General features: G+C 42.8%; 1 protein-coding gene across 2 annotated transcripts in view; it reads right to left on the reverse strand.

Annotated features, from left to right (window-relative positions):
- Nucleotides 1-25,749, reverse strand: part of LOC147693358 (transient receptor potential cation channel subfamily M member 2-like) — a 624,327-nt gene that overhangs the window by 68,894 nt on the left and 529,684 nt on the right. For both annotated transcript variants that reach the window (XM_086933682.1, XM_086933681.1), the window contains one exon: nucleotides 18,157-18,258. In XM_086933682.1, coding sequence (XP_086789808.1) covers nucleotides 18,157-18,258 — 102 coding nt within the window. The remainder of the gene's footprint in view (nucleotides 1-18,156; nucleotides 18,259-25,749) is intronic.

Consider the following 25,749-nt stretch of genomic DNA (forward strand, 5'->3'; position numbering starts at 1 on the left):
CAAGACTACCACGTTTAAAGATCTTGTAGCTCTACAAGAATTCCTTCGCCACCATGGAGCAGATGTTATGGACACTTCTAGAAATGTTTAATTAGACCTTATAATAATTTGGTCTTGTCTGTTCTGTTCATGTTTCGTCTGTCCTGTTCTGACTGTCGATCTATTTTACCCTTTATTGTTATCCCTTGTTAGTAATGTCCTGATTCCATATTTCCTCTTTTTGTATTATATTTTTCCTTTTTCTTTCTTTTTTACAGATGTCTCATTCCTCTTCCCTCTCCCGGTGTGTCACATTGTTTTTGTAATTTTTTGGGAGTTTTTTATGGCGGAGGTCTGGTGTTTGCTCTCGTTGTTGCCGCCGTCGTTTCTCATTTGCTCTCGTAAGTATGTTTTTCAGTCATCTGTTTTGGACCTGTAATGTCTTCTTTTTCTTTATCTCTTTCTATTCTTTATTCATTTCATCAATATTTCTTCTTCCTTCTCTTCTTCATCTTCATCTTTGTTTTTCTTCTGCCTCTCTTTTTTCTTTTCTTTTCCTTCTCTCACTTTACCCCTCGGCTCCTTTTTCTTTATTCTTGCATTTTTTTATCTACAATTAATCTTTGCTGTACTAGTAAGCTAACTACTGCTTATATTTTTTCTTTGACTCACCTTCTGGGCTACTACTTCGAATGTTAAAGGTTTAAATAACCCAATTAAAAGGCAACGGGTGTTATCCCATCTCGCCAGACTTAGAACTGATGTTGCCCTCCTTCAAGAATCCCATCTCTCAGAGATCGAAGCTTTGAAACTCAAACGTTGTTGGGAGGGACATGTATTTATTTCTCCTGCTGCGGGTAAGGAAAATGGAGTTGTGATTTTGTTCCATAAAAAATTAAATGCTTCTACAGTCTCTCATGAATGCGATGCTGATGTCATTGGCTAATTGTTAAATTACTTATAGATAAGATTCCTCATGTTATATTCGATGTTTATGCTCCCACTGGAGTTGATAAATCCTTTTGGCCTTCCATGTCTGATAAGTTGGTAACACTTAATGATGAATATGTTATTTTAGGTGGTGACAGCAACCAAATTTAGGATCCCATCCTCGACAGACATTCCAAGGTTACATTTTCACCATCCAGAATGCACTCCCAATTCACCACTTCTATCCATCATAATGCGCTAGTAGATATCTGGAGATTATGTCATCCTGACCTTAGAGAATACAGTTTCTACTGTCCTTCCCATCACTCACAATCCCGCATTGACTATATTTTTCTTAGCAAATCTTTAGCTCAGCATGCTGTCCACTCTGACATTGGCTCCATTTTAATTTCAGATCATGCTCCTGTTCTTGTTGATATTGATCTCATCCCCTTTTCCCCTCACTCCAGCAGATGGAGATTGAATAATTCTTTATTCCTCTACCCCATTTTTTGTACAAAATCTACTGCTTTTGCCACTGATTTTTTTCTGATTAATCATACTCCTAATACCTCCTATGTTATGGTGTGGGAGTCCTTCAAACAGCTTCTAGAGGTTTTATCATTAATTTTGTGTCACAGAAGAAAAAGCTCATGGAAGCTAAATCTACTCCGCTTCTTATTAAAATCAAACAACTCGAACACGCTTACCATTCCTCTAATACTGAATCCTCTCTCAAAGATCTCATTGAAGCCAAATTTTAATTCAATAAGCTCACCACAGACGCTGCCTCCAATTTTTTATTAAAATGTAATTCACGTTATTATGGCGGTCAGCATAAAATGGGGAAATTGCTTGCCAATTATTTGAAAATACGGAAAGAACAAACGAAAATTGAATCCATTAAGAATTCTTCCGGGGCCTCTCTATTCAAAGACAAAGATATTCTAAATGAATTTGTCCATTTTTACAAAACACTTTACACTTTGGAAACCATCCCTACTACAGCTAACCTTCTTTACTATTTTCAATCTATTCCTTCACCTCCTTCTGATCATGTGGATTTTGGGGCTCTGGAATTTGATATCTCACTCGCAGAAATCTCTCATGCTGTCTCAGCGTTACGTCGCAGGAAAGCCCAGGGTCCTGACGGCTTCACTATTGAATTTTACAGTCATTTCGCTTCACTTCTTTTACAAAAACGTTTACTTTTATTTCAATCTTTTCTTGACACGGGTTTGTCGAGTGGAAAGTTTCAACAGGCCTTGATATGTTTAATTCCTAAGGATAAGGATCACTCATTATGTAAAAACTACCACCCCATTTCCTTGGTCAATACAGATTACAAGATTCTGGCCAAGATTTTGGCTCTTAAAATAGATCCTCTTTTACCTAATTTAATCGGTCCTGAACAATCGGGTTTTGTTAAGGGCCGTCTTTCTTCCGACGACTCAGGTGTCTTTTTCGACATTCTAAATAAGGCATCCTCTCTAAACCTTCCTCTGGCTGCTATTTCTCTAGACGCTGAGAAAGCTTTTGACAGGATTAGTTGGGATTTCATGTTTCAGGCTCTTAAATGGGCAGGTTTTCCACCCAAATTAATTTCTATTATCTCCTTACTCTATTCTGGCCCTCAAGCATCAATTTTTGTTAACGGTATGGTTTCAGACTATTTTGCTCTCCAAAGAGGTGTTCGACAAGGCTGTCCACTGTCTCCTCTATTATTTGTTCTAGCTCTGGAACCCTTTCTTGCCAAGATTCGACAGGATGATACCATTTCCGGTTTTCCTTTTGGCTTCCAGCAAGTTAAACTTTCGATTTATGCTGATGACATTATTTTCTATTGTTCAGACCCGCTTTCTTCTCTTCCTTCCTTTCTTCAACAAGTCTCTTTCTTTTCCGATGTTTCTGGTTACCGTCTTAATGCCAACAAATGTGAAATTCTGACTCTAAATCCTCTCTGCCAAAGACACCTCTTTGAACATTCTGGTTTTTCATGGCAACCATCCAAAATTAAATACTTAGACGTTTGGTTTGCTCCCCTTTTGTCTAACACTCTTAAAATACATTTTTATTGTGTATCTAAGAAATTGAATGCTGCCATTACCCGTTGGAACCCTCTCTTTTTATCTTGGTGGGGACGTCTCAGCTCAATAAAAATGATGTTATCACCTCTTATACGGTATACCATTTCCATGATTCCTATTCATATCCCTGATTATTATTTTAAGAAGATCCTTTCTACATTACTAACATTTTTATGGAAGGTAAACGCTCTCGTATTGCTCTTGCTTCCTTGAGGAAGGACAAAGCTAATGCTGGAGTCAGTTTCCCTGATTTTAAAGCTTATCATCATGCATTATCCCTGAAACAGGCATCCCGTTGGCTCTCATCTGATCTCCCTTTTTAGCCTCCTCTTTGGCTAAAAATAGAACCTCATTTATTTCTCCCTTTGATTTCCATGAAATCCTATCTTTTACATCTATTTTGACTTGTTTCCGCAATCCTATTATTTCTCACTCTCGTAAGCTCCTTCTCCCTTTTTTGTTCTCTTCTTACCCCTCTCTCTCTTCGACACATGTACAGCCTATTTGGTATAATAAACAACTCAAACTCCGTAATCGCTCTATTTTCTGGAAGACTTAGCATTCCCAAGGCTTGCAATGGATTTCTCACCTCCTCTTTCACAATTAACCTCTACCCTTTTCGGAGCTCCAATCTCAATTCTCTTTACCTCCTAGTTCTCGTTCACAATATAATTTGCTATACCCCATTCTTATTCAATATCTTCAGTCTCTACCAAATTCTAATGATATCCCTAATATTTATCAATCCATATCCTTTGCATTAGATTCCTCTCTCCCAGCATCATTTCTTTATAAATCTTTTCAACTTTCCCCAGACAGACCCAAGACTAAGATTGAACTAGCTTGGGAAAAGGACCTTTCACAAGATTGGTTGGTTCCCTTTTGGGATAAGATTTGGTCTAAACTTCATAAAACCTCTAGAGCTGCCAATACCACCCAAACCCTTTATTTCATTTACAATCGGCCTTTGTTTACCCCATTAGTTTTATCTATTTTCACCAGACACTTCCTCTACTTGCTGGTCTTGCTCCTGTCCCTCTGCAGACTTGAAACATATGTTATTTGATTGTCCTCCCATACTCCAGTTTTGGAAACTGGTTTCATTCCAAATCCAAAAGATTTTTCAGTTTCACATCCCCTTTTCCCCTACTCACATTTTTCTAGGTTCTCTCTCTCCTACTTTCCCCCAATCCTCACAACACTACATACTTATGGATCCCTTGATAGCTATTGCCTTTCACCTTATTACCTCTAATTGGAAACAAGCTAATAACGTTTCATTTTGCTCTTGGTGAAATGTGGTTTGTTTTCCTCACCGACTTGATACTAATTATGTTTCCCCCATTTCCCTGGAAATTAAAAGAGATCTCCTTTGGCTTCCTTTGGTAAATTACTTTTCCTCATTTGCCCCCTCAGTCACCACCTCCCATTCTAGATCTGTTGAAGTACGAAAACCACCTTGATTCTCCCATTGCCTTTTATCAATTTTACTCATTGATTGTTCTTTTTTTTTTTATATCTTTATTTGGTTTTTTACAACAAACATGCATTTTGTCTCCCTCCTCCCCCCTCCGGGACAGGCAATATTGATATGAATTTAGAAGATGATAAGAAAAACAATATTTTTGTAATAGGAGGAAAGAAATGGAAGCTAGTAATTCATAAGAGAAACAAAGAGAAAAAAAACATTGAGAGTTTGTGCTCTTCAATTAAAGTATAGCAAGTTATTTAAACATGATTTAGATATACAGATACTTCGATTTTCTGATATATAAGCTGTAGTGTAGCTAAGTGCTATTTTGGCGTTGAGACCATTCCCTTAGAGGAAGCCAAATTTGGAACCCTTTTATCCGTCGCTTCCTGCCTTTTGTCTTGTAAATAGCCATCTCTAAATTATATATGGATAGCAGTCTTGTAAACCATTGTTGGAATGATGGGGCGATGGGGTCAAGCCAGGCAGAGGCTATGCAGATTCTTAAAACAGCCATTGCTATAAAAATTAATTTGTGCCCAATTATTGGATTAGTCAGATTCTTTATACCCAACATAACTGTTTCATCGGGGAGGGTGATTGCTGCATTTAAAACTGATGATAAAAAGCGTTCAATACTTAATTTCAAAGATGTTAAGCAGTCACACGCAGAGAATATATGTAAACAATCAGCACTTGGTAAATTGCATCTAAAACAACATGTACCTCTCCCCCATTTGACTATTTTGTCCGGGGTATAGTACATAAAAAAGCATATTTTGTAAAATTGAGTCTGTAATTTTGTTGACATTAGAACAGATTGTGAGTGATCATATGCAAGTTTAAATACTTCTGATGTGATATTAAGTTTGTTCTGCCATTTTTGTGTAATTTTCTATAAATCATCCGGAAAGTGAGACAGTAAAAGAGCATACATCCCCCCAATCCTGATTTTTTTCCTGGGGTTACTTAATATATTAGCAATATCAATCTCACAAGATAGTTTATTTTCTCTATTATGTTGCAATATAAAGTCTCTTATTTGAAGATACTTGAAAAAGTCTCTCCATTCCAGGTGATATTTTTCTCGTAAATCCTCAGAGGAGTATAACCCTCCTGAGGAGATCATACATCATATGTGGGTAATTCCCGCAGCCTTCCATCTGTTCATGCATACCCCGTTAAATATTTCAGGTAGAACATCGTTATTTTTAAGAGGGGAGTAGAAAGATATACGTCCTATACCAAGTAGTTTTCTCACAGCTTTCCATACTTTGAAAGATCCTAGCAGTGATTTTAACCTGACTTTTTTGTGGTAGCTGTCAAAAAGGTGTCTCCATAGACAGCCCGTACTTTTGTGACCCAGGATTAGTTGATAAATAGACGGGCAGCTGTTGCCCAATGGTGTTTGTATCCCATCGAGATGAAAGAGCTCATGGCTATATAACAAGACTGTTGCCCAATAGTATACCTTTAAGCTCGGGAGGGCGAGTCCTCCTTTTTCTTTTGGGAGCGTCAAAGATTTATAAGCACGTCGAGGTCGGGTGTAAGACCAAAGAAAGCTTGAGAAAGCACGCTCCATTGTTTTAAACCAGTGATTTGAAATTTCCAGATTTATAGCTCTAAACATGTACAGGATTTTTGGGAAGTAGACCATTTTGAGTGCGTTTACCCGACCGATCAGCGATAGATGTAAATTATTAATACGGCGGAGGTCTTTTTGCATTGTATCTACTAAAGGCTTTAGATTTAAGCCCACTAGGTTTTCCAGTTTGGATGTGATAGTTATCCCTAGATAAGTAGCTTTATCTGTTACTCGGGAGTCTCTCAGGTCACACTTGTTATTTAATATGATTTGTGTCTTTCCTTGGTTCAAAGCATAGCCTGCGAGTTTCCCAAAGGTTTTTGCCTCTGTTTCAATAATAGACATGGCCGAATTTGGATCAGCAGTCACTATGGCGATGTCATCGGCATAAGCTAATATTTTTGTTAAATAACCTTGTGTTGAGATGGGAGCTATGCCCCCGTTGCATTCCAATCGTCGGATAAAAGGATCTATGTAGATTACGAATAGCAACGGGGAACAGGGGCATCCCTGCCTAGTGCCTCTTGTAATTGTCAGTTCTTTGGTGAGGTTGCCATTAACCATGACCGAGGCAAGGGGGTTGATATACAATTTCTGGACAGCCCCTATAAATCCTTTTTTAAATCCCACCCGGGACATTGCCTGCCACAGGAATGGCCAGGAGACCCTATCAAATGCTTTCTCGGCATCGAGAAGTATTAGTGCCATTGGGTCTCCTGCCACCTCAGTTTTGTCTAACAAGCTGATCACTCGTCGAGTGTGATTTGTGCTTTCCCTCCCGGGGACAAAGCCATGCTGGGATTCAGATATGATTTTATGGATAATAGGTGAGATACGGTTAGCTAATATTTTAGAGTAAATCTTTGAATCAACATTTATTAGGGTGATAGGGCGATATGATCCCATTAAGTCAGTTGTTTTTTGTTTTTTGGGAAAGATGACAATTTTTGCCCTGGACCACGAAATGGGAGGTTGCCCTCCTCTAAATATGTGTGTACATAGATCTAATAATATATTTTTAAGTTGGTCCAGGAATACGGTATAGAATTCCAGAGGGATAGCGTCTAACCCGGCTGCTTTCCCCCGGGGAAGATCCTTCACAGTTTTTATGACTTCTTCTAAGTTAGGGGCTACCTCCAAGTTTCCTTGATCAGCTGCATTAAGTTTGTTAAAATGATCAATTTCAAGGTATTCATTAATCTTTCCAAGTTCTACTTCAAGCTCTTCCTTATATAAAGTGCTATAAAAGCGCCAAAATGCTTCTCTGATCTTTTCAGGGTCGGATATCCTGCCCTCTACTGGGTCCTGTATCTCCCTTATGATGTTCTGAGATGTCTGCTGTCTCATCCGTATAGCCAACTGATGGCCGACTAGCTCATTAATCTCATATACTTTTTCACGGTGGGCAGTAGCTTTTTGCACCGCTTTGGTAGTATAAATACTTGTAATTGCTGCTTTGGCGATTGCCACCTGGTTTTGAACATTAGTTATTTCTTCTATAGTAGAAGGATCTCTTGTTATAATTATCAGGTTTTCCTCAGCCCCCCTTAGTGCTTCTTGTAGTGCATTTAGTGATTCTCTTGCTTTCTTATTAGATCTTAGAGAATATTGGATTGTTTCTCCCCTAATTCCTGCTTTCAAGGCATCCCACACATAGTCTACTGTTGTGCTCCCTTTGTTATCTTTCAAAAAATTGGTAATCCAGATTCTCATGTGTTTACAATATTCAGTTTCAAGTAGCAAGGATCTCTCAAAGGTCCAAATTCTTTGTTCCTGGTGTGTAAGGGCTAAATCTACTGAATATAACAGAGGATTATGGTCTGAGAGTACCCGGGGTAATTTTTTTAAAACTGACGTGGATCTTAATGAATTGGAGATTAAAAAGTAATCTAGCCTTGCGTGTGTATGGTGAGGGTTTGAGAAAAATGTGTACCCTGGATCATTGGGGTTGGATGATTGCCACCCATCCACGAGTCCGTGTGTCAGACATAGCTGCTTAAAAGCCCTGAATACTTTTGGTTTTTGACCACGCTACTGCCAGTCATTCCCAGTTGACCAATCGTGAGAAAGATTTATGTTGAAATCCCCACAGATTATTAGTGGTAGGGGCCAGTGAGTAAGTTCGTTTGATATTTGATGTATAGCTGAGGGATCATCCGTGTTATTCCCATAAATAGAGCAGATAGTTATTGGCTGGGATTTTCCAGGTTTATATTCTGTGATCACCCATCTCCCGTGTTTGTCCCGCTTAGTTTTAGTGAAGTGATTCCCTGCTCCTGAACCTTTTGCTAAAATCGCTCCCCCTCTAACCCGAGCACCTTGTGTGGTTGCACCTATCACATTATATCCCAATGATTTTAGCATATGCGACTGAGAACCCTCAATATGAGTCTCTTGTAGGCAGACTATAGTAGCCCCTATAGACTGCAATCCGACTGTTACCAGTTGCCTTTTTTCACATCATTTAATCCACATATATTAAGTGATAGAATTTTAACACCCCCATTTTATCATTCTAAGTGTTTCTATGTACCCTTTTGAAGAGAAAGCCATAGAAATGGCTAGAAGTTTCTTTTTTATTGCAAACTGAAGAGATATGCCTGCCCAGACCCTGGTTCCCCCCCCCACCCTTTCCCCCCTCAACCCCCCACCATCTTTGAAGGTTACCTGGCTCCGAGCGAGCCAGGGGTGTGACATCCGGCGTTCAGGACCCGGTGAACATTGATTGTTCTTTATTGTTGTTTTGAACATATTGCATAATTGTTTCAGTTTTTTCAATATTGTTATGCCTGCGCTGTTTTCTCTATATGCACAATTTTGATTGCATTTCTCATTTATTCATATATGCTTTGTAATTCCTTAATTTTATTTTTATTGAATAACCTGTTCGCTTTATTATCTTACCTGATTCTTCATTTCCATTCTGTTTTTGTGTTCTTTAATAAACTCAAACTTAAAATAAAAAAAACAGCAGTGGCCCTAGGGAACCCGGAGGAGAGAGCGAAGAATCCAAAGCAGGAAACGATGACAAGTCAAAGAAAGTGACAACGCATTTGTTAACAAAGTGGCTAAATATGGCACTGACTGTGCAGTTATAAGACTGCTATGTGAAGGGAACAAGTGTGGGTATAGAAGGCAAATGACTCTCAGTGGTACCGGGTGAGCACTAGGCCTATTAGTGTCCACAATGGCATTCTTGCAAGTATCTGTCTGCCACGCTTTGCCAATGGTTGTCCATTTTGAAAATGGGTTGATCGTACTACATACTCCTAAGAGAAGTAACTTTCCCCAATATCTGCCTCCCTATTGACTTATGGGAAATCTTGGTTGTGTAAGGTTATGGAGTAGGTTGGCCCCAAATAATTAGCTCTCTTGGCTTAACGCCTTATCCTAGGGTGGAGAAATTATGCCTACTTTAAAGAGAGTAGTGACAGACCTACCAAGTCCTCACCCCTAGGATGCAGCAGAACCCATTGGGATCAGGGAGTATGTGTTACAGTAGGGAGCTGGAGACTAAGCGAAAAGACTGTAGGGCAATTTGTAATTCAGTTTCTATCATGCAGGCGGCACAAAAAGCATTTAGACTCCCCAGAACACAATGTACCGCTCTGCTTGACAGAGAAGGACCAGAATTGATACCTTCAGCAAGAGGGTTTCCTATATGGCAGCTTTGTCTATTAGAGCAGCCAACTCTTTGACAATTTTGGGCAGTAATGGACGCCAAATGTGGTCGTACATAGCACCATGTCTGGATTTCTTATCAGAAGACAGAAAACAGGAAGGGAGGGCAATATTGCATAAAAGGGGACAGGCATCTGCATTGCTCATTGGCTCAAAGATGGAAGTCATTAATCTAGGCTTTTGACAACTAGTCGAAGAAGAAGTACTAGGAAGGTAAGGTGGGCTAAAGACAACCTTTTTTTAGACTTCAGGTACAGAATAACATTTTAGACATCTCCTTTAGCAGAGAGTCATTATTTGTGAAGCTCTTTGATGATGTGCTGCAAAGTGTCAGAGAAGACAAAGTCACAGCCATGTCTCTCAGCACCTTACAGTAGAGACGGCCTTACCACTTTCATAGAGATTGAGACAGAACTCATTAGTCTTATAGATACCCTTCATACCAACCACAGTGGAATTAGCACTAACACTTTGGATCACATAAACAGCAGCTATATGGGCCGCCACGAGCCCAGACTTCCAGCAAGCCTCCATCCAAACACAGGGCACATGATACAATCATTGGTGATTGCCTGACACTGGCTGCCCTGCCCACACATCCTCAGGAGTTCTGGCCCCGTAGGCTGCAGAATCTCAGTTTCCTACAATGACTGGGCAAATATTACAACAGACATTAGATGTCATCCAATACAGAGGTACCTTGGTGTTCCTTCAGTGCTTTTCTCCAAACCCTCCATCCAAGGTCAAGCACAGATATTCGCTTCTACTGAAAACCGGGAGTCTCATCAAGCTATAGATTGGACCTATTGAGCCAATCCTGACAGAACATCAAAGAGTAGGGTTATACTAAAAAAAATCTTGTTAAATAAGACATTGAATCCCATTCTAGACGTATGCCTTTTTCAGAGTGGTGACCTCAAAGAGGTGTTGCAGATACTCATGAAAGATGAGTATATGGCATCACTAGATCTCAAAGATGCACACGTTCATATAGGACAAACATGAAACATTCCTCAGATACCTATATCAAGTCTGTGTACTTCTTTCTGGCCTTAGATTAACACCCAGAGGATTTACGAAATGTATGCCACCAGACGCAGCTCATCTTCGAAGCTTAGGGCACGAGATGTTGCTGTACTAGGACAACTGGTTGGTCAAAAGTTCATCTATACATTCCATTAGAAACTCTGTCAGAGCCTATATCAAGCTCTTCAACAAGTTAGGACCCGCATCAAGTATGGACAGATTATTAATGCAACCATCATGATTAGTCCAGGCTCTCAGATATGAGTAAGGAAAAGGTATATCCTTCGCAGGACAGAGAAGCTTCTCGCCAGGCATTAACAAAACAACCACCAAACCAATGCCAAGTCAAACTACCCTTTCAGAAATAATGGCACGTCAAGCAGCTTGCTAAAAAGTTTTCTCAGCATGATGCCTTCCTGTATATGCTTAGTCCAGCTGTGTAGATTGGGAATGTGCTTAATTAAAGAAGAGTTGTACAAGCAATGGGCTTAGGTAACATTCGCTTTCAGTGGCCGTGTTATAGCCATGTCCAGAGTGAAAGAAGCCATTCCATGGTCGATGTCTGCAAAATAACATATGGGAACAGGCCTGTCATTTCTCCCTCCGCAGTCACACTTTGTAATACCTTAGATGCTTTGTTGCAAGGATGGGTTGCCAACTTCAAGAATGCAAAAAATCTAAGCAAGTGGTGCTTGATCCACATAAGAGAAGAAACCCCATATAAATGTGCTATAGTTGACATCTGTCAAGGAAGCCTTGCAGTCGCTTCTTCCTCACACCACATGAATGTTTTACGTAAACCACCAGGGAGGCACAAGATTCCAGGTTCTAGGTGCAGGAGCCTTTGGTACCGGGCCATCCAACAGCATATGTTTGCCCAGAGGTGGAAAATGATCCGGCAGAGTATCTCAGGAGAATGATGCAAGATTGCAAAAAGTCGGAGCTGAACAACGGTGTTCAAAGAACCTATTCAGTTAAGGGGGGAAACCAAAGATTACATTACTATGCAAATAAACAAGAAAGGTGTATGATCCAAGCAGGCCCCTACAGGCTGGATCAGGGAGGAATTCATTGTTTTCATGGTTAGGATATTTGCATAATCATTTACCCCTCTTCCTCCTATTCACAGAGAGATTGTCAAAATGAAGCAAGAGCCTTGCAGGAAGGTATTGATTACTCCAACATGAGTGAGACCACTATAGTTTACAGACCTTCTACTTCTAGGGGAGTAACCTCCTATTACACTGTGGTCACAGCCAGACCTCCTTTAATAAAATTCAAAGCAGCACAGCAACCACATGTGGTGTATTACATTGTGCTGTGTGAGACAACAGGACAACACCACATTTAAATAAATATGGTGCTGCTCTGCTGTCTTCCAAGCCCTGCTGCACAGATTTAGGCTGTCCGGTCCGCACCAATTAGTGCAAAAGTGTCTCCGTCAAGTCTAACAATTTTCTTTCTACTTGAAGGGTATCCTTCCAGTACAAGACACTTTGCTTAGACTAACATTTTTCATACTTTCTAAGTGTTCTGTACAGTGCAGTACATTTGCAAAGTCGGAAACGTATGGAGAAATAAAACCATTTATTCAAAACGGTGTTACCTTTCATAGGCACCCCCTTGATGCATAGTAATGTAAATCCCTGCCCTAGAAAGTACATTTTAAATAAACATTTTGAGACAATTTCTGTCACTTTTGTGACACAAATCTCCAAGTGCCAAAAACAGATCCTACATCAACACCCAGGAGGTTTAGTATTTTTGGTATGGCTTCTGAATTCAATGAATTACAAATCTTAGACACCCCAGAGGACTGCAGAAATATCCTAGCACAAGCCAGAGCAATCTGTTCCAGTAAATCCTACTCATAAAAATGGAAGAGGTTCTCTGGTTTGTGCTCTTTCAAAGATCTACATCCATACATAATTCAACCCATTTAAATATCACCCTTATTTTTAGAGCTGGCTCACTTAACACTGAAATACACTTCTATTAATGTTCACCGTGCTGAGAAATCAGGATATAGAAAATCTCCAGGACAACTATCATTATGGTCACAAAGAGTTATCTAAGAATTTTTCAAGAGTCTCCTAGGAGCTTTTCCACTGTCTGAAACCCTCCACTGAAGAGAGAGCTCAACACAGCCTTCTCCCAGCCAATGAGAAGTCCATTGAGCCAATTCCCAAAGTACCTATAGAAAACCTCAAACAGAAATCAGCTCTATTATTGGCTATCACTTCAACAAGGAGAGTCAGTGAGATTCAGGAATTTACAATTACAAACCTTACCTGCAGTTATCCAAAGATAAGGTCATTTTCTGGAACTATCCACAATGTTGACCCAAGGTCTCTGCAGATTTTCACCTCAGCAAGCCCATAGTCCTTGAGACTTTTTTTCAAAAAACTATTGTGATGCAGCACAAAGAGCGTTAATTTCACTGGATGTGTGAAGATGTCTCAAATGTCTCAAATTCTGTCTGGACAGAACTAAACAGTTCCGAATATCTAACCAATTACTAGTCTTGTTCTCCAACCCATGTAAAGTTTAACCATGATAACATCTGGGAATTACCAGATGGTGGCAGAAACAGTTGCTTTCTGCCATACAAAAGTGGGGAGAAAGCTTATTAAGCTGAGTGGACTCTCATCTCATTGTCTGGGTTTCAGGCCTTTTTGAGAGAGGTGAATGTGTTGTGGCATTGTTTTTGGGCCTTTCGGGCAGGCAGTGACTTCTATTGCTATTGTAAAGTTACTGTAGGTCTCCAACGTCCATGACCGGAGATGATTCAAACATGTGACTCTATGAACGATCCAACGCAGGAGAAGGTATTTAGAAGGTAATCTAAATTCATTTTTGAGTGTTCGATTATTAGATGCCTCCCACACCACCCCTCAACCACTCTATTTGAAGAGCCCAACTTTAGGCATTTGCAGGAATACTATGCCCTAAAGCTATCTTCTTTCAGGAGTGACATGAATCTGGGGTTCTCAGCTAATGGGGCTTTTTTTTACCTCAGATGATTTTGTTTTAATGTGAAGTGGATTTGTTGTAACCGTAAGCAGCTATTTGTCCAGAGGAGTCGGATGATCAGCAGCTACTAGCAGTCCAGGCAGGAAGTTGAAGGAAGGAAGATGTAATGCCCAGGTTCAATCCAGGCAGGCGACAGACTCTGTGCATCAGGGCTGATGCGGGCCAGCTGTGGAGGATTGTGGAGCCCCAAAGGATGTGTTGTAAATTACTCTTGTTTGCAGGCGTGCTTACGTCTACAAGCTCATGATCCTTTCTGAAGCCATCAATTCTTTGAGATCATTGTGCTTGGTCATTCCTTTTCATCCACTGGTCTTCTCAAATGTCATACATATTCTGCTTCCGCCTACCACAGCATACAGCCTTGGCCATGCTTGGACTTGGCTGCAGTGACCTGCTGGCCGTGTGAGCTCTTAATTAACGTATAACTTGTTCCTTATTGTAGTATCCTCTCATTTTTGTCAAATGACATGCAAGCAATGCTAATGAGGAAGACCAGATGAGTAAGCAGTTCATTACTGCAGCTGTGCATGATGATGGGTGTGGGCAAAGTGTTGACAAAATGTTATGCAGAGAAATGTGTCACTACCACTTTTCCACTGGTGGGACAGAATTCAAGAGCTTTAGGGGCTTGAATTCAGTGCTGCCAAATTCAGCCACCATCCTAGCTGTGAGTAGTATCTTGCAGAGTCCATGCCTCCCACCACTCCCTACAACTTTACCTCTGCACACATACAGCCATAGTCTTGGCTTAGTTTTCAAGTTCTTTCTTTCCCAATGGTGTCTCCCATGATTCAGACAATGCTCACACAGGGTAGTCAATCCTTCACTGTGTAATGTTAAAATTCTCACATGAGACAGACAGTACTTATAGAGGGTACCCTGGGCTTCACTGTTTAATATTGAATGTCTGACATGAGACAATTATTGCTCATATTGGGCACGCAATCCTTCACTGCGTAATTTTGAAGCTCTCGAAAGAGCAAACAGTGCTCATACAAGGCACCCAAACCTTCACTGTGCAATGTTGAAACTCTTGCATGAGATGGACAGCACTCATAGGGGTATACAAAACTTGACTGTGTACTGGTGTACAAGTGACAGAGACCACTCATAGGAGTAGCTGTTCCTTCACTGTGTAATGATGAATCTCTCACAAATGGCATACAATACCTGCAGCAGATGTCCATCCTTCACTATGCAATGACTCAGTAGTTACAGACCAGATTCCCAACAGACATCTATCTTTTAGCCTGAAAGCTTGAGCATTCACATTAGACAGTGCTTGTAGCAAAGTAGGATATACTTTCACGGTTACCCCCACTTCTTCCTGGTACCATTCTGTTTTCTGACTGGTCTGGTTGGGATCCTGCTAATCAGGACCCCGTCACTGTGCTCTCTCCCTAAATTTGACTATTGAAAATACTTTGGTACCTTCCTAATTGCCTACCGGTGTACCCTGATAAGTCCCTAGTTTATGGTACTAAGGTACCCAGGGCTTAGGTACACCGGGGTTCTTCCATGGGAAGCAGCATGTAATATGCCACCTGTGAGAGAACACCCAAACTGTGACTACAGGCCTGCCATTGCAGCCTGTGTAAGCTGGTGCTAGCACCACTCACCACACATATACGTTTCCTTATATCTGAGGTCACAGCACTTAAAACCTATAAGTCACCCCTAAGGCAGGCCTTTCAATCCTGAAGGCAGGGTGCTGAGTTATAAGTGTGATGGTGCCCTGCATGAGCAAGACACCCCCTACAAACCCTGGAGTCGGGTTTCCAGGCTTTGTAAATGCGGTCAGCCATTTTATACATATAGTGGGCATCAAGTCAATTACGAGATAACTATGTATTGGCTGCACTGAAAGCGGTCATACTTGGTATCAAACATGCTGGAATCCTACTCCAGCACTGATTCCAGTGTTGAATGCAGGATTCCATGTACTGAGGGCTCCCCTAGGGAACCCCCCTGTATTCCCGGTAGAAGTCTTTCAGGATCTAACAGCAAGCTAGTGCTGCTGCCGACCACAGACACAATTCTGCCCCCCTGCTGCTGAGCTGAGCTCTAGTGGGGGAAGGTAGGATAATAGGTTTCCTGTTGCATGGAGGTGTGACCACCTCCTAGAAAGGACTTAGTGTATTGGACTGGGGGAAGCTATTGCCAGCACCACCAGACTGCTTTGAAGGGCATAGTTGGTGCACTCCATGCATACTACAGTTTGAGCTAGCTCAGTAAGCCATTGGCTCCCGCTCTGGCATGAAACTGGACAAAGCACATGAGAGCATCCTCCCCTCTGTCCAGCCCCTCCTCTGGGATGGACCCCTGATTCATCCCAAACTTTCCTTAGGGTACTTAAGGGATTACCTGTGGGTGGCTCTTCAGATTCGTTGTGGGGCAAGATTCAGATCCGAAACCACTTCCACTTAAATTGTCAAGGCACCTTAGACTTCGATGGACTTCGTCTGGAACCGAGACTGCAACAAGGTAGACTCCTGCAGCTTCTGGTCTTCTCTTTCTGCCAGTCTTCTGCGTTGTCTGTGCCTGTGATTCATCCAGGTTCCTCTCGAGGCCTGAGGGCATCAAAGACACCCGAAGTGATCTCCCTTGGAGGGAAGGAGTCACTCCCATGCCTCTGTAGGCACCGCAACCAAGCTGCTTCTGAGGTACCACAGACTCAGAAAGGCTCAGCAACACATGTGGAAGTTCTGCATCTCCATCGAGGCCAGCACTATCTTCTCAGTAAGCTTCAGGTCTATATTCCTTGTTGGAACACCTGGAACAGAACCCCTGTACATAGCATCGGCTTGCTGTTGCCAACTCTTGTTGACTCTGTCCTCCAGAGATCTTCGGGCTACAAGAAGTTCCAGCCTCCAGGATCTCTTCCTGACAAGATCTTCATCCTCACCACATCCCATGCACCGTGGTCCTGCAACCTTGGTGAGCTGTTCGAGGTCCTCTTGTGACTCCTGGGCCTTCGGTGTGTGTTGTTCCTTTTGAGGGTCTTGTCTGGCTTCAGTGGTCTCTCCTGCTTCCTCGGGGACTGCTCTGCCTCTCCTGCCTCTGGTGAGTGCCCTAGCCCTTGCTGGTCACGGCACTGCACATGTTTGTTTACCAAGTGTGTTGCTGCTGCCAAGGCTTGTTAGTGCTCCTGCTGGACACTGACCCCCTAGTTCTCAACTTCCGATGTGTGAAAGCTTGTCAACAGCTACTGGTCTTCCACAGCATTGCTTGGTCCTCACAGCTGCAGCAACAATGTCACTGTCAACTCTCCTGCATCTTCCGTCATCGATGGTCATTACTCTTCCGTGCCTCCTGGTCACCTCTGAGTGGCATGGACTCTGTACCCTCTGCTTGCAGGTACTTCCCTCCAAGAATCCATTCTTGGATTCCACAGGACTCTTTCACCTTCTTCGCCAGCGGCATCTTCACTGGAGTCTTCCATTGTGGTCTACGGGGGTTTCCAATGTCACTTCGCACCTACACACCTGGCTTCCCTGGTGTAGGTATGCTGCTTCCTGGGGTATCCATGGATGGGGAGACTCTTGAACCTGCCATCTTCCCCGGGGTTTCTTCAAGGTCCACTGGGAAGGGCCCTTCCTCTTCAAAACTGCAACTGCGACTTCCCCGTTGACTTGCATTGAGTACGGGGCTGTATTTCCTCTCTGCACACAGCCTCAGTGGGGTTTCTGGGTACTTACCTTGGATGGTTCCTTGGCTCCTGAGCACTCCTGAGTCTCCTGGGACCAGTCTCGACTTCAGTCGCAGTTCGCATTCCACTACTTTAGTATGTGGTTTGGTCTCCCCATGGAGACCACTGTGTATTTGTGCGTACCTGTTTCCTTTTGAAATGTTGTGTATATCGTGTTGATATCTCTGGGTAGGAAATATACCAATGTGTTAGTGAATGAGTATAATGAATATAACTATTTTTACAATTACACTCTATGGTTCTGTTTCGTTTAACCTACACTATCTGATTAGTTCTGGTAAAAACAAGCTGCTTTACACTCCTTCTGGACTAAGCCTGAAGACTGCTCTCCACAGGTACAACTTAGAGAGCTTTCTATGGCTGTCTAAGACCACTAAAATCTCCTTAAGGGTTGTCGGGATTAGTGCAGGGTGCTTCACTTAAATAAGTGTATACCATATACTAAGCCAGCCTTCTACAGTACTCATAGTAAAGGTCCGACCATCTCTGGACAATGTATGGGCATCACAACTAGCAGGCATTAGTATTAGGGGCTACCTCACCTTTCTCTGTTAGTGCAAACCATGACCACCAGACACAAAATTACACAACTCAAAGAAGATGTCCTCTATTCCTTTGGTATTGCCTGAGCACTCACAACACATATTGTACTCACAATGGAAGACCATCTTTCACAGTGTACTTCCCACATGCGCTCTCAAGGTTGATAAGTTTTGTTTTGGAATTGTATTCTCTTTTGGGTTCGGAGCCAGAAGTCCTGTTGAAGAGAGAAAGACAGTCAGCCATGAATTTCTTGCAAGAAAAGAGGCTGCGAGGAGAGAGAGAAACAGGTGAAGAACAAGACGAACTCTACAGTTTATAAGACAACATTTAAGGAGGATTACAGCATTACACAGACACTGTCACATCCACATACACACACACACACACACAAAACGCAGGCCTGTCACTTATTAAACATGAGCTGTAGGGGCATAGTTTGCATGTCAAAGTAAAAAAAGAGCAACATTGAACAGCCCGTTTATGCATCAAGGTGGTTCAATATATCTGGTGGTAATTCTCCAATGTCTTTCCTAATTACTTAAAAGTATGTATGTGTGTGTGTGTGAGTGTGTGTGTGTGGGTGTTTATGATCGTGTTAGTGTGTGCGTATGCACGTGCGAATGTGAGTGTCTGTGTGTGGGTGTGAATGTGAGTGTGTGAATGCGAGTGTCTGTGGGCCCTATTCACAGAACTAACTTAAGACAAAATCCTAAACTTATTACTTTTGGTATTCACAGAAGGTTTTTAGTAGTAGTAAAGTTAGGCTTTTGTCTTAAGTTTGACTTAAGACAAACTTAAGACAAACTTAAGACAGACTTAAGACAGACTTAAGACAAACTTAAGACAGACTTAAGACAGACTTAAGTTAGGATTTTGTCTTAAGTTTGTCTTAAGTCTGTCTTAAGTCTGTCTTAAGTTTGTCTTAAGTTTGTCTTAAGTCAAACTTAAGACAAAATCCTAACTGTGTGAATGCAATGCGAGTGTGTGAATGTGTGTGCGTGTGAATGCAAGTATCTGTGTGCGTGTGTGTGGGTGTGTATGGGTGTGTGTATATGTGTGTGTGTGAATGTGTGTGTCTGCATGCAAGACTGACATTAATTCAAGTATTTTTAAACAAACACTCTTCATTTGGGATTATTAGTTGTGAAGTATAAATGTTGTTACAGGTCTCACAGTCAATCAAACCCTTTTACCCATTGCTAGGCTGGATCTCCCAACCAAGTGCATAGTGGGTTTCATGTCCCTGTACCAGTCTTAAATGTCGCCTCTATGAAGGTATGGTCGCCCAAGAATGGGACAGAGCATGTTAATTTTGAGATGACAACAGTAATGCTAAGGCGCAAGAAATCATCTAGAATGCAGGCCCGGCTCAAAGCCCCTGTCGTCCGTGAATATCTGTGTGATGAAACAGAAATCAGGGAAGAAACAGGGAAGGGAGTGAGAGGGAGAGGTCCAGGGCGAGATTCACTCTGCAAGTGTTCATCTGTTTCAAAGGATGAGAATATCGACCTCCAGAAACGGAGGTTGCGTGTTCTCTTTCCTTGCCCCTGTCTCATAGAATAAAATGCCTCCCAATCTCTGCACTATTCTGGAACACAGCTGTTTTCGGAAGAAGCTAAAGACCTGGCTATTTGCATATTAGACCATCTTGTTTCTCTTGTCAAAGCCATCTGCAAGCGCCATGAGACTCCTCAGATGTGATTTGTGCGCAATACAAATGTTCTTGACTTGACTTGACTTGAGGATGGCAGCACTCTGCCTGGATGTTACAGCAATAGGTACATCTGATCAGCTGGACGACAGAGGGCATATGATAGGCACAATCACACCAGCTGAGCAACAACAACAAATAACAACTGAAACAAGTCTTAACGGGTCCAGCAGCTGATGCTGATGAGCCATGAACTGACCTGGAATGTGGAGAAGACCTCTCTCTGGACGCTGCTGAATACACAGGTAAGACACAACAAACACACAGGACAAGAGACAGCACCAAAAACTATACAATGGAGAGTAAGGAACTATCAGTAACTGAGAGGACTGGCAGTGGGAACAGTGAAAGGAAGTAAAAGGGATGCAACTTTAGCAAGGATTGGAAACTCAAAATAACCCTGCCACATAGTGCAAGGCACAGCAACAAGTTCCTAGGGAGTATAAATAAGGCCCTATTTCTCTCTGGTCCGGAAGTGGCCCAATCCCAGGAAGTGAGTGGGTGTGGGCCACAGAGAGTTGGCAGCCCTGCCAGTCAGTGCTTCCATCGACCCCTTCTATAGCACCTTCATCCCCGCCTGTTGAACATCTAGCCTGAATCCTGATATCATGTGCTGGTCACCTGCATAGCAATAGGCAGGCTTCCCCTACTACAATGCTCAAGAACACACAATATTTATACCAATAACAACCAATAACAACGCATATGCAAAGGAAGATATGATGCTGTAGTGAAAAGTGTGTCATTGGTAATGTCAAGGTTAGGACCTAATGCAATGACACTGGAGATGCCATCTGTCACATATGTCCTGCCCTGCGGCACTTTTTTTAAAAAAAACAATTTTTATTACGTCAATATGATGCTACCTGCTACATTTTAAAATACAGATATTTCTTTGACTTTTAAAATATACATTCTACAATAAAAAAAAGAGAAATAAAAAATAATAATAAGTCCCCAACACTCGCCCTCCCAACGCATCTGTAGCAAGTCGCTGTACAGTTCGACCCCTGTACCACAATCCTACCCAATTAACCCAGTAGAGAGCAGAATCTCTCTCAGAGACAGGTTCCAAGTAGAGGCCTCTATAAACAGGCCGTTCTCTTCCAGATCTTAGGGTGCTTTGTCGGAAAACCCGGGGCTTTAAAAATAGGAACCTCCAGACCCATATTAAAATCCAGACCATTTTCCCATGCAGACAACAAGGGCGGGCTCTCTGCCTTCCACTTTCGTGCAATGCCTCGCTTGGCTAATGTAAGGCACAAGGTCATCAGGTGGCGCTTGTAGATATTTTCCCCCACCCCCTCTAATATATGCTGCTGCACCAATGTATCCGACAAGGGAAGCTCCCAACCCAAAACTTCTGCAAGGCAGGCCAATACCCCCGCCAGAACTTCACAATCGGGATACACTGCAGACCGTATGAAATAGAGTACCATCCTTCCGTCCACATTGCAGGCAAACCGGGCACGCCACCAGGTCTGCCTTCCATAGTCTGACACGAGTATAATAAACCCGGTGTAGGAATTTGAATTGGATCAACCGGTGGCGCGTTCCTGTCGCCGCCTCCCGGGGGGGAGGCCAGCGCCTCTGTCCAGTCATCCCCTTCCAAGGGCCAAAGGTCCCCCTCCCATGTTGCCCTAAGTTTATCCAGTGTAGTGGGGCTATTCATCACCAGAGTCTGGTACATCTTGGAAATGTGATGGTCTTGTAAGTCACCCATAAACAATTTAGCTTCAATGGGACTTAACTCGGGGAGGGACTCCAAGCCTGCAACACTGGGAAGAAGGGTGTGCCTAAGCTGAAGATATTTATAAAATTGCATTTTTGGCATCTGGAATTCGTGCTGAAGATCCTGAAAAGACTTCAGGACCATGACTCGCATCACGTCACCCAGGGTAGAGATTCCAATATTGGCCCATTCCTGAAGGCCCCCTATGCCAGCGTATTGCAGCAATCTTCCATTGAGCCAAAGTGGGTTCTCTTTAGTCAACTTGCCCCACCACCCCATCTTTCGTAGCGCCTGTCTCCACACCTGAAACAGTACCCGAGTAGCGGATGGAAGGGCATTACGACCTGATGCTGAGTACAGAATAGTGTGGAGCGTGTTGGACCCCATCTACCTCCTTTCCACCATATATGCAGGGTCAGACCTGTCTCCGTACCACCAATCATTTAATATCAACAGCTGCGAGGCCATGTAATAGGGGTGATCATCCGAGGTGGCCAACCCCCCACAGTAGGTTGACTGAAAACATGTCCGCAGCGCCACTCTGGATGCCTTTCCAGCCCAAAGAAACTACACTAAGGCCGTGTTAACTAGGCAAAACCACGAAGGGGGGGGACAGGAAAAGGGTATTTCTGTAATTGGTAGATCAGTTGCAGTAGCAAAACCATCTTAAACATGGCTGAGCGACCAGGGAGAGAGAGGGGCATATGAGACCAGGCCCTCAGCTCATCTCGTACCAGCTACCAGAACGGCAGAATGTTACATTCCCAGGACACCCTCGATGAGTCCTACAGAAAAACCTCCAAGTTCTTTACGCCCACTGTAGTCACCTGCACCGCAGAATTATTAATATTATTATTTTTATGTTTCTTATATAGCGCCTGAATCGACCCCCGAAGGGGTATCTTCGCGCTTGCCTTGGGAACCCGTCCTGGCTTTTCCCTGTGAGATAGCTCTACAGGGCATCCCCAAGGTGAAAGCCAGGCATCCCGCCGCGGGGGCCGTTGTGGAGATTAAGCAAGCTTAATGCCCATAGTTGCAGAGTGTGAACCCATGATTAGGTCAGGCACTGAAGCGAGAATTATCGAGTCCATGGACATTTGAGCTCAAGACCCTGCCACGTCGGGAATTGAACCCTGGTCCCGGGTCTGACCTCTGCTTCAGGGTCTGCCTGCTCTAACCAGTGACCAAGCACCAAGTGCCACTCGTTCCCCTGGTATCCACAGAATAGATTTACCCGGAATAATAAACAACCCGGATGATTCCCCAAATATTTCCATAATACGAAGCAACTTTGGTCCCGTTCTATTAATGTCCGTCAGAAAAAAAACATTGTCAGCATATGATGCAATACAGTCCGATAATCCCTGGGCATCAATCCGCACCCATGCCGCCAACGGCTCCATCGCCAGGGCAAATAGAAAATGGGACAGCGGGCACCCCTGCCGGGAACCCCGGGTAATAGGGAAGGTAAAGGAGACTGGCCCCGCGACACGGACTGACGCTGTGATGTCCGTATACAGTAACTTTAAATAGGACAAGAAGCGTGGACCCATATTCAAGTGATCTAAAAGGGAAAATAAATATTTCCAACTAAGGGAATCGAACGCCCTGTCCATATCCGCCAGCAGGAGTGCAACTGGCACACCCAGCCCCCAAATAGTATCTATGGCAATATGCGCCCAACGAATATTATGCTGCGTTGCCTTCTGGGGCATAAAACCAGCCTAGTCCGAGTGGACCAACGAGGCAATATGGTAGTGGAGGTGATTGCTTGCCTCTTTAGTTCATTTAGGGATCCACTTGTGGGAGTCCTTATGTTTTTAAACTATATCTTTAAATATAATAGAAATGACAACACCAGGCAAAGAGACCCTGTACCTGCAAAGCATACATGCATGTTCAGTGGTCTGGGGGCTCCAAGACTCCGTGTCCACAAGCAGCAGGACAGTCCTGCAGTTGGAGAGTGGTAGTGTGAGGGGTATCTGCTAAGAGTGATATTTTGAACATGGTGGGTGTTTGTAGATGTATGCTGTGGTTCTGAAAATCACTTGAATGCTACCTTCTGATGCCTTCATTTTAGATCATTTACAAGCCATCCACATCTAACTACACATGTCATTTTGAAGCCCTGTCTACTCACTGTTTCAGAAAATATTGTTTTCCTCTGTCCCTAAATGTGTCTTTTGGCTAATGGTTTCCAGTAGTTCAAGGTCTGTGTCCTGAATCCTGTTTCTCATCAGCGGTCCTGAAAGAGTGCTGCGGCCATGCACTGTGGTAGCTATGCATGTGCATAGCATGGTCACCACAGAGCATGTATAATGGCCATGCTTGACAAGGTCAAAGAGTCCATATCTCCTGCCGGAACTCATGCCCATAGTTCCCAAAGAGCCATCAGATATGCACTGGGGTACTGAACACATGGCAGTGCCCTTGCGCATCTCGTGCTTAGTAACCATGACCCAGTACCTGCAGTAATGGTATTCGACATGCCCTTCGGGTACTGACTGCAGGACATAGCCTTCAGTTACCCGATTCCAGCGTACCATATGTCGGCAGACCCCACAATCGGAAGGAAAACGATGTACATCGCCTAGATTAACCACACCCCGCCGTCTTGATAACGAGCGGCTTTGCAGAACCCCGCAGAAAACCCAATGGGCGAAATTTAAAGATTGACCATATCCCGGCGCCCAGATAACGAGCAGTATTGCAGACCCCCGCGGAAAACCCTATGGGTGTAATCTAAAGACGGCCAGCATAATCAGAAACAGCAAGACCGTGACTTACAAGACCCCGGTCTACAGCACACGTAGTCTAAAGGTCCCTGATGCAATCCTCTTTATCCATTCTCCATGCCTGGAATTATCATATTCTGTGAAGCCGAGTGACCATCCACATAAGCCCAAAATAAGTGAGGCGCCCTCCGAATTCACTAAAGACCCACGGAGCAGAATCAACCAATAAGCCATCAAGGTCTACATACAAGCACCCTGCCATTCCATCCCTTTCCTGTCACCTCTCTGTGTGAAAACCTTCCACATCCACCGCTTCAGGTCCACTTGGATACTCACATGGCTCCCTGATGAAGGCCCCCAGCCGAAACGCGCGTAGATGTCATATTTAGCCATGTTTTTATATATAATGTGCTGAAACAACCATTTCTCTCCATCCTTGAGTATAAATGAACCATCTTAAGATATGTATAAAATGTAACAATATGTGTATATATATGTAGACTGACTAATCACATGTATAGGGGAGAGAGGCACATGATTACCATTCTTTATTAATTGTGTAAAACAAATAATTTTTTCATGTTTTTTACCATACTGTCAATTGAATAAAATAAAAGTCATAATTTTGTATCACACCTCTCTACTGGTCCTTTCAGTCAATTGTCCGCCCTGCCCTTCTTTTCAAACCAGTTCCTAATTACCTTTCTTCCACACACTATACTTATCCCGAATTAGGAACTCTAGTCGGGGATACCCTCTTTTTCTTACACAAACATAGCCTTCAGTTACACCATGTGGTGAGTGCTTGTGTTTTTAGTAAATACAAGCCATGCATTAGCCTGACAGAACCTTCAGCCAAACCATGTGCTGGGTAGCTGTGCTTTTAGTGAATACAAGCCACATGTTTTATCATGCCATCCTGATGCTGGGAGCAGGGTGAGGCCTTTGGGTGTGCTCAGTACCCATCACATGTGCCCAGCAGTATCCAAAGGGCCTGGTCTTTGATCTTCAATCATGGGTAGCAGCCTCTGTGTGTGCAGTATAGCCTCAGTATCAATGCCTCTAGTACCAAAAGAGCACTGCTTTCAGTCAGTGTTTTTGTATTCTGATTTCCAAACTGGCCATGTCAATATGTAAAAAGAAAAACACTTCCTCATAACCAATCTGCATGACATTTTACAATCAAACTTAAGTAAACACATGTTGCTTTTGGAAAGTTTTTATACAATTGTGAAATGGTGCAGAAGTTATAAGCATTCGAAAATGCTCTGTTTGTGGTCTTCTTGGAGCATCTTTACTTAATAGTACATATTGGCGTAGGAACATACATATCTTTAAGCCACAGTCTGTGGCAGTAAATACTGATAGAAGTACCAGTCCATATTGATATTACATGCAGAGTTTGGATTCCTATAATCCAGGCTTCTCAAACCAGTAGATGATACTCAACCACTGATACTGAGCCACTGATGATACTCAACCACTGATACTGAGCACTGATGATACTCAACCACTGATACCGAGCCA

Source organism: Lissotriton vulgaris, chromosome 8, assembly GCF_964263255.1.
Source record: "Lissotriton vulgaris chromosome 8, aLisVul1.2, whole genome shotgun sequence".
Lineage (NCBI taxonomy): Eukaryota > Metazoa > Chordata > Amphibia > Caudata > Salamandridae > Lissotriton > Lissotriton vulgaris.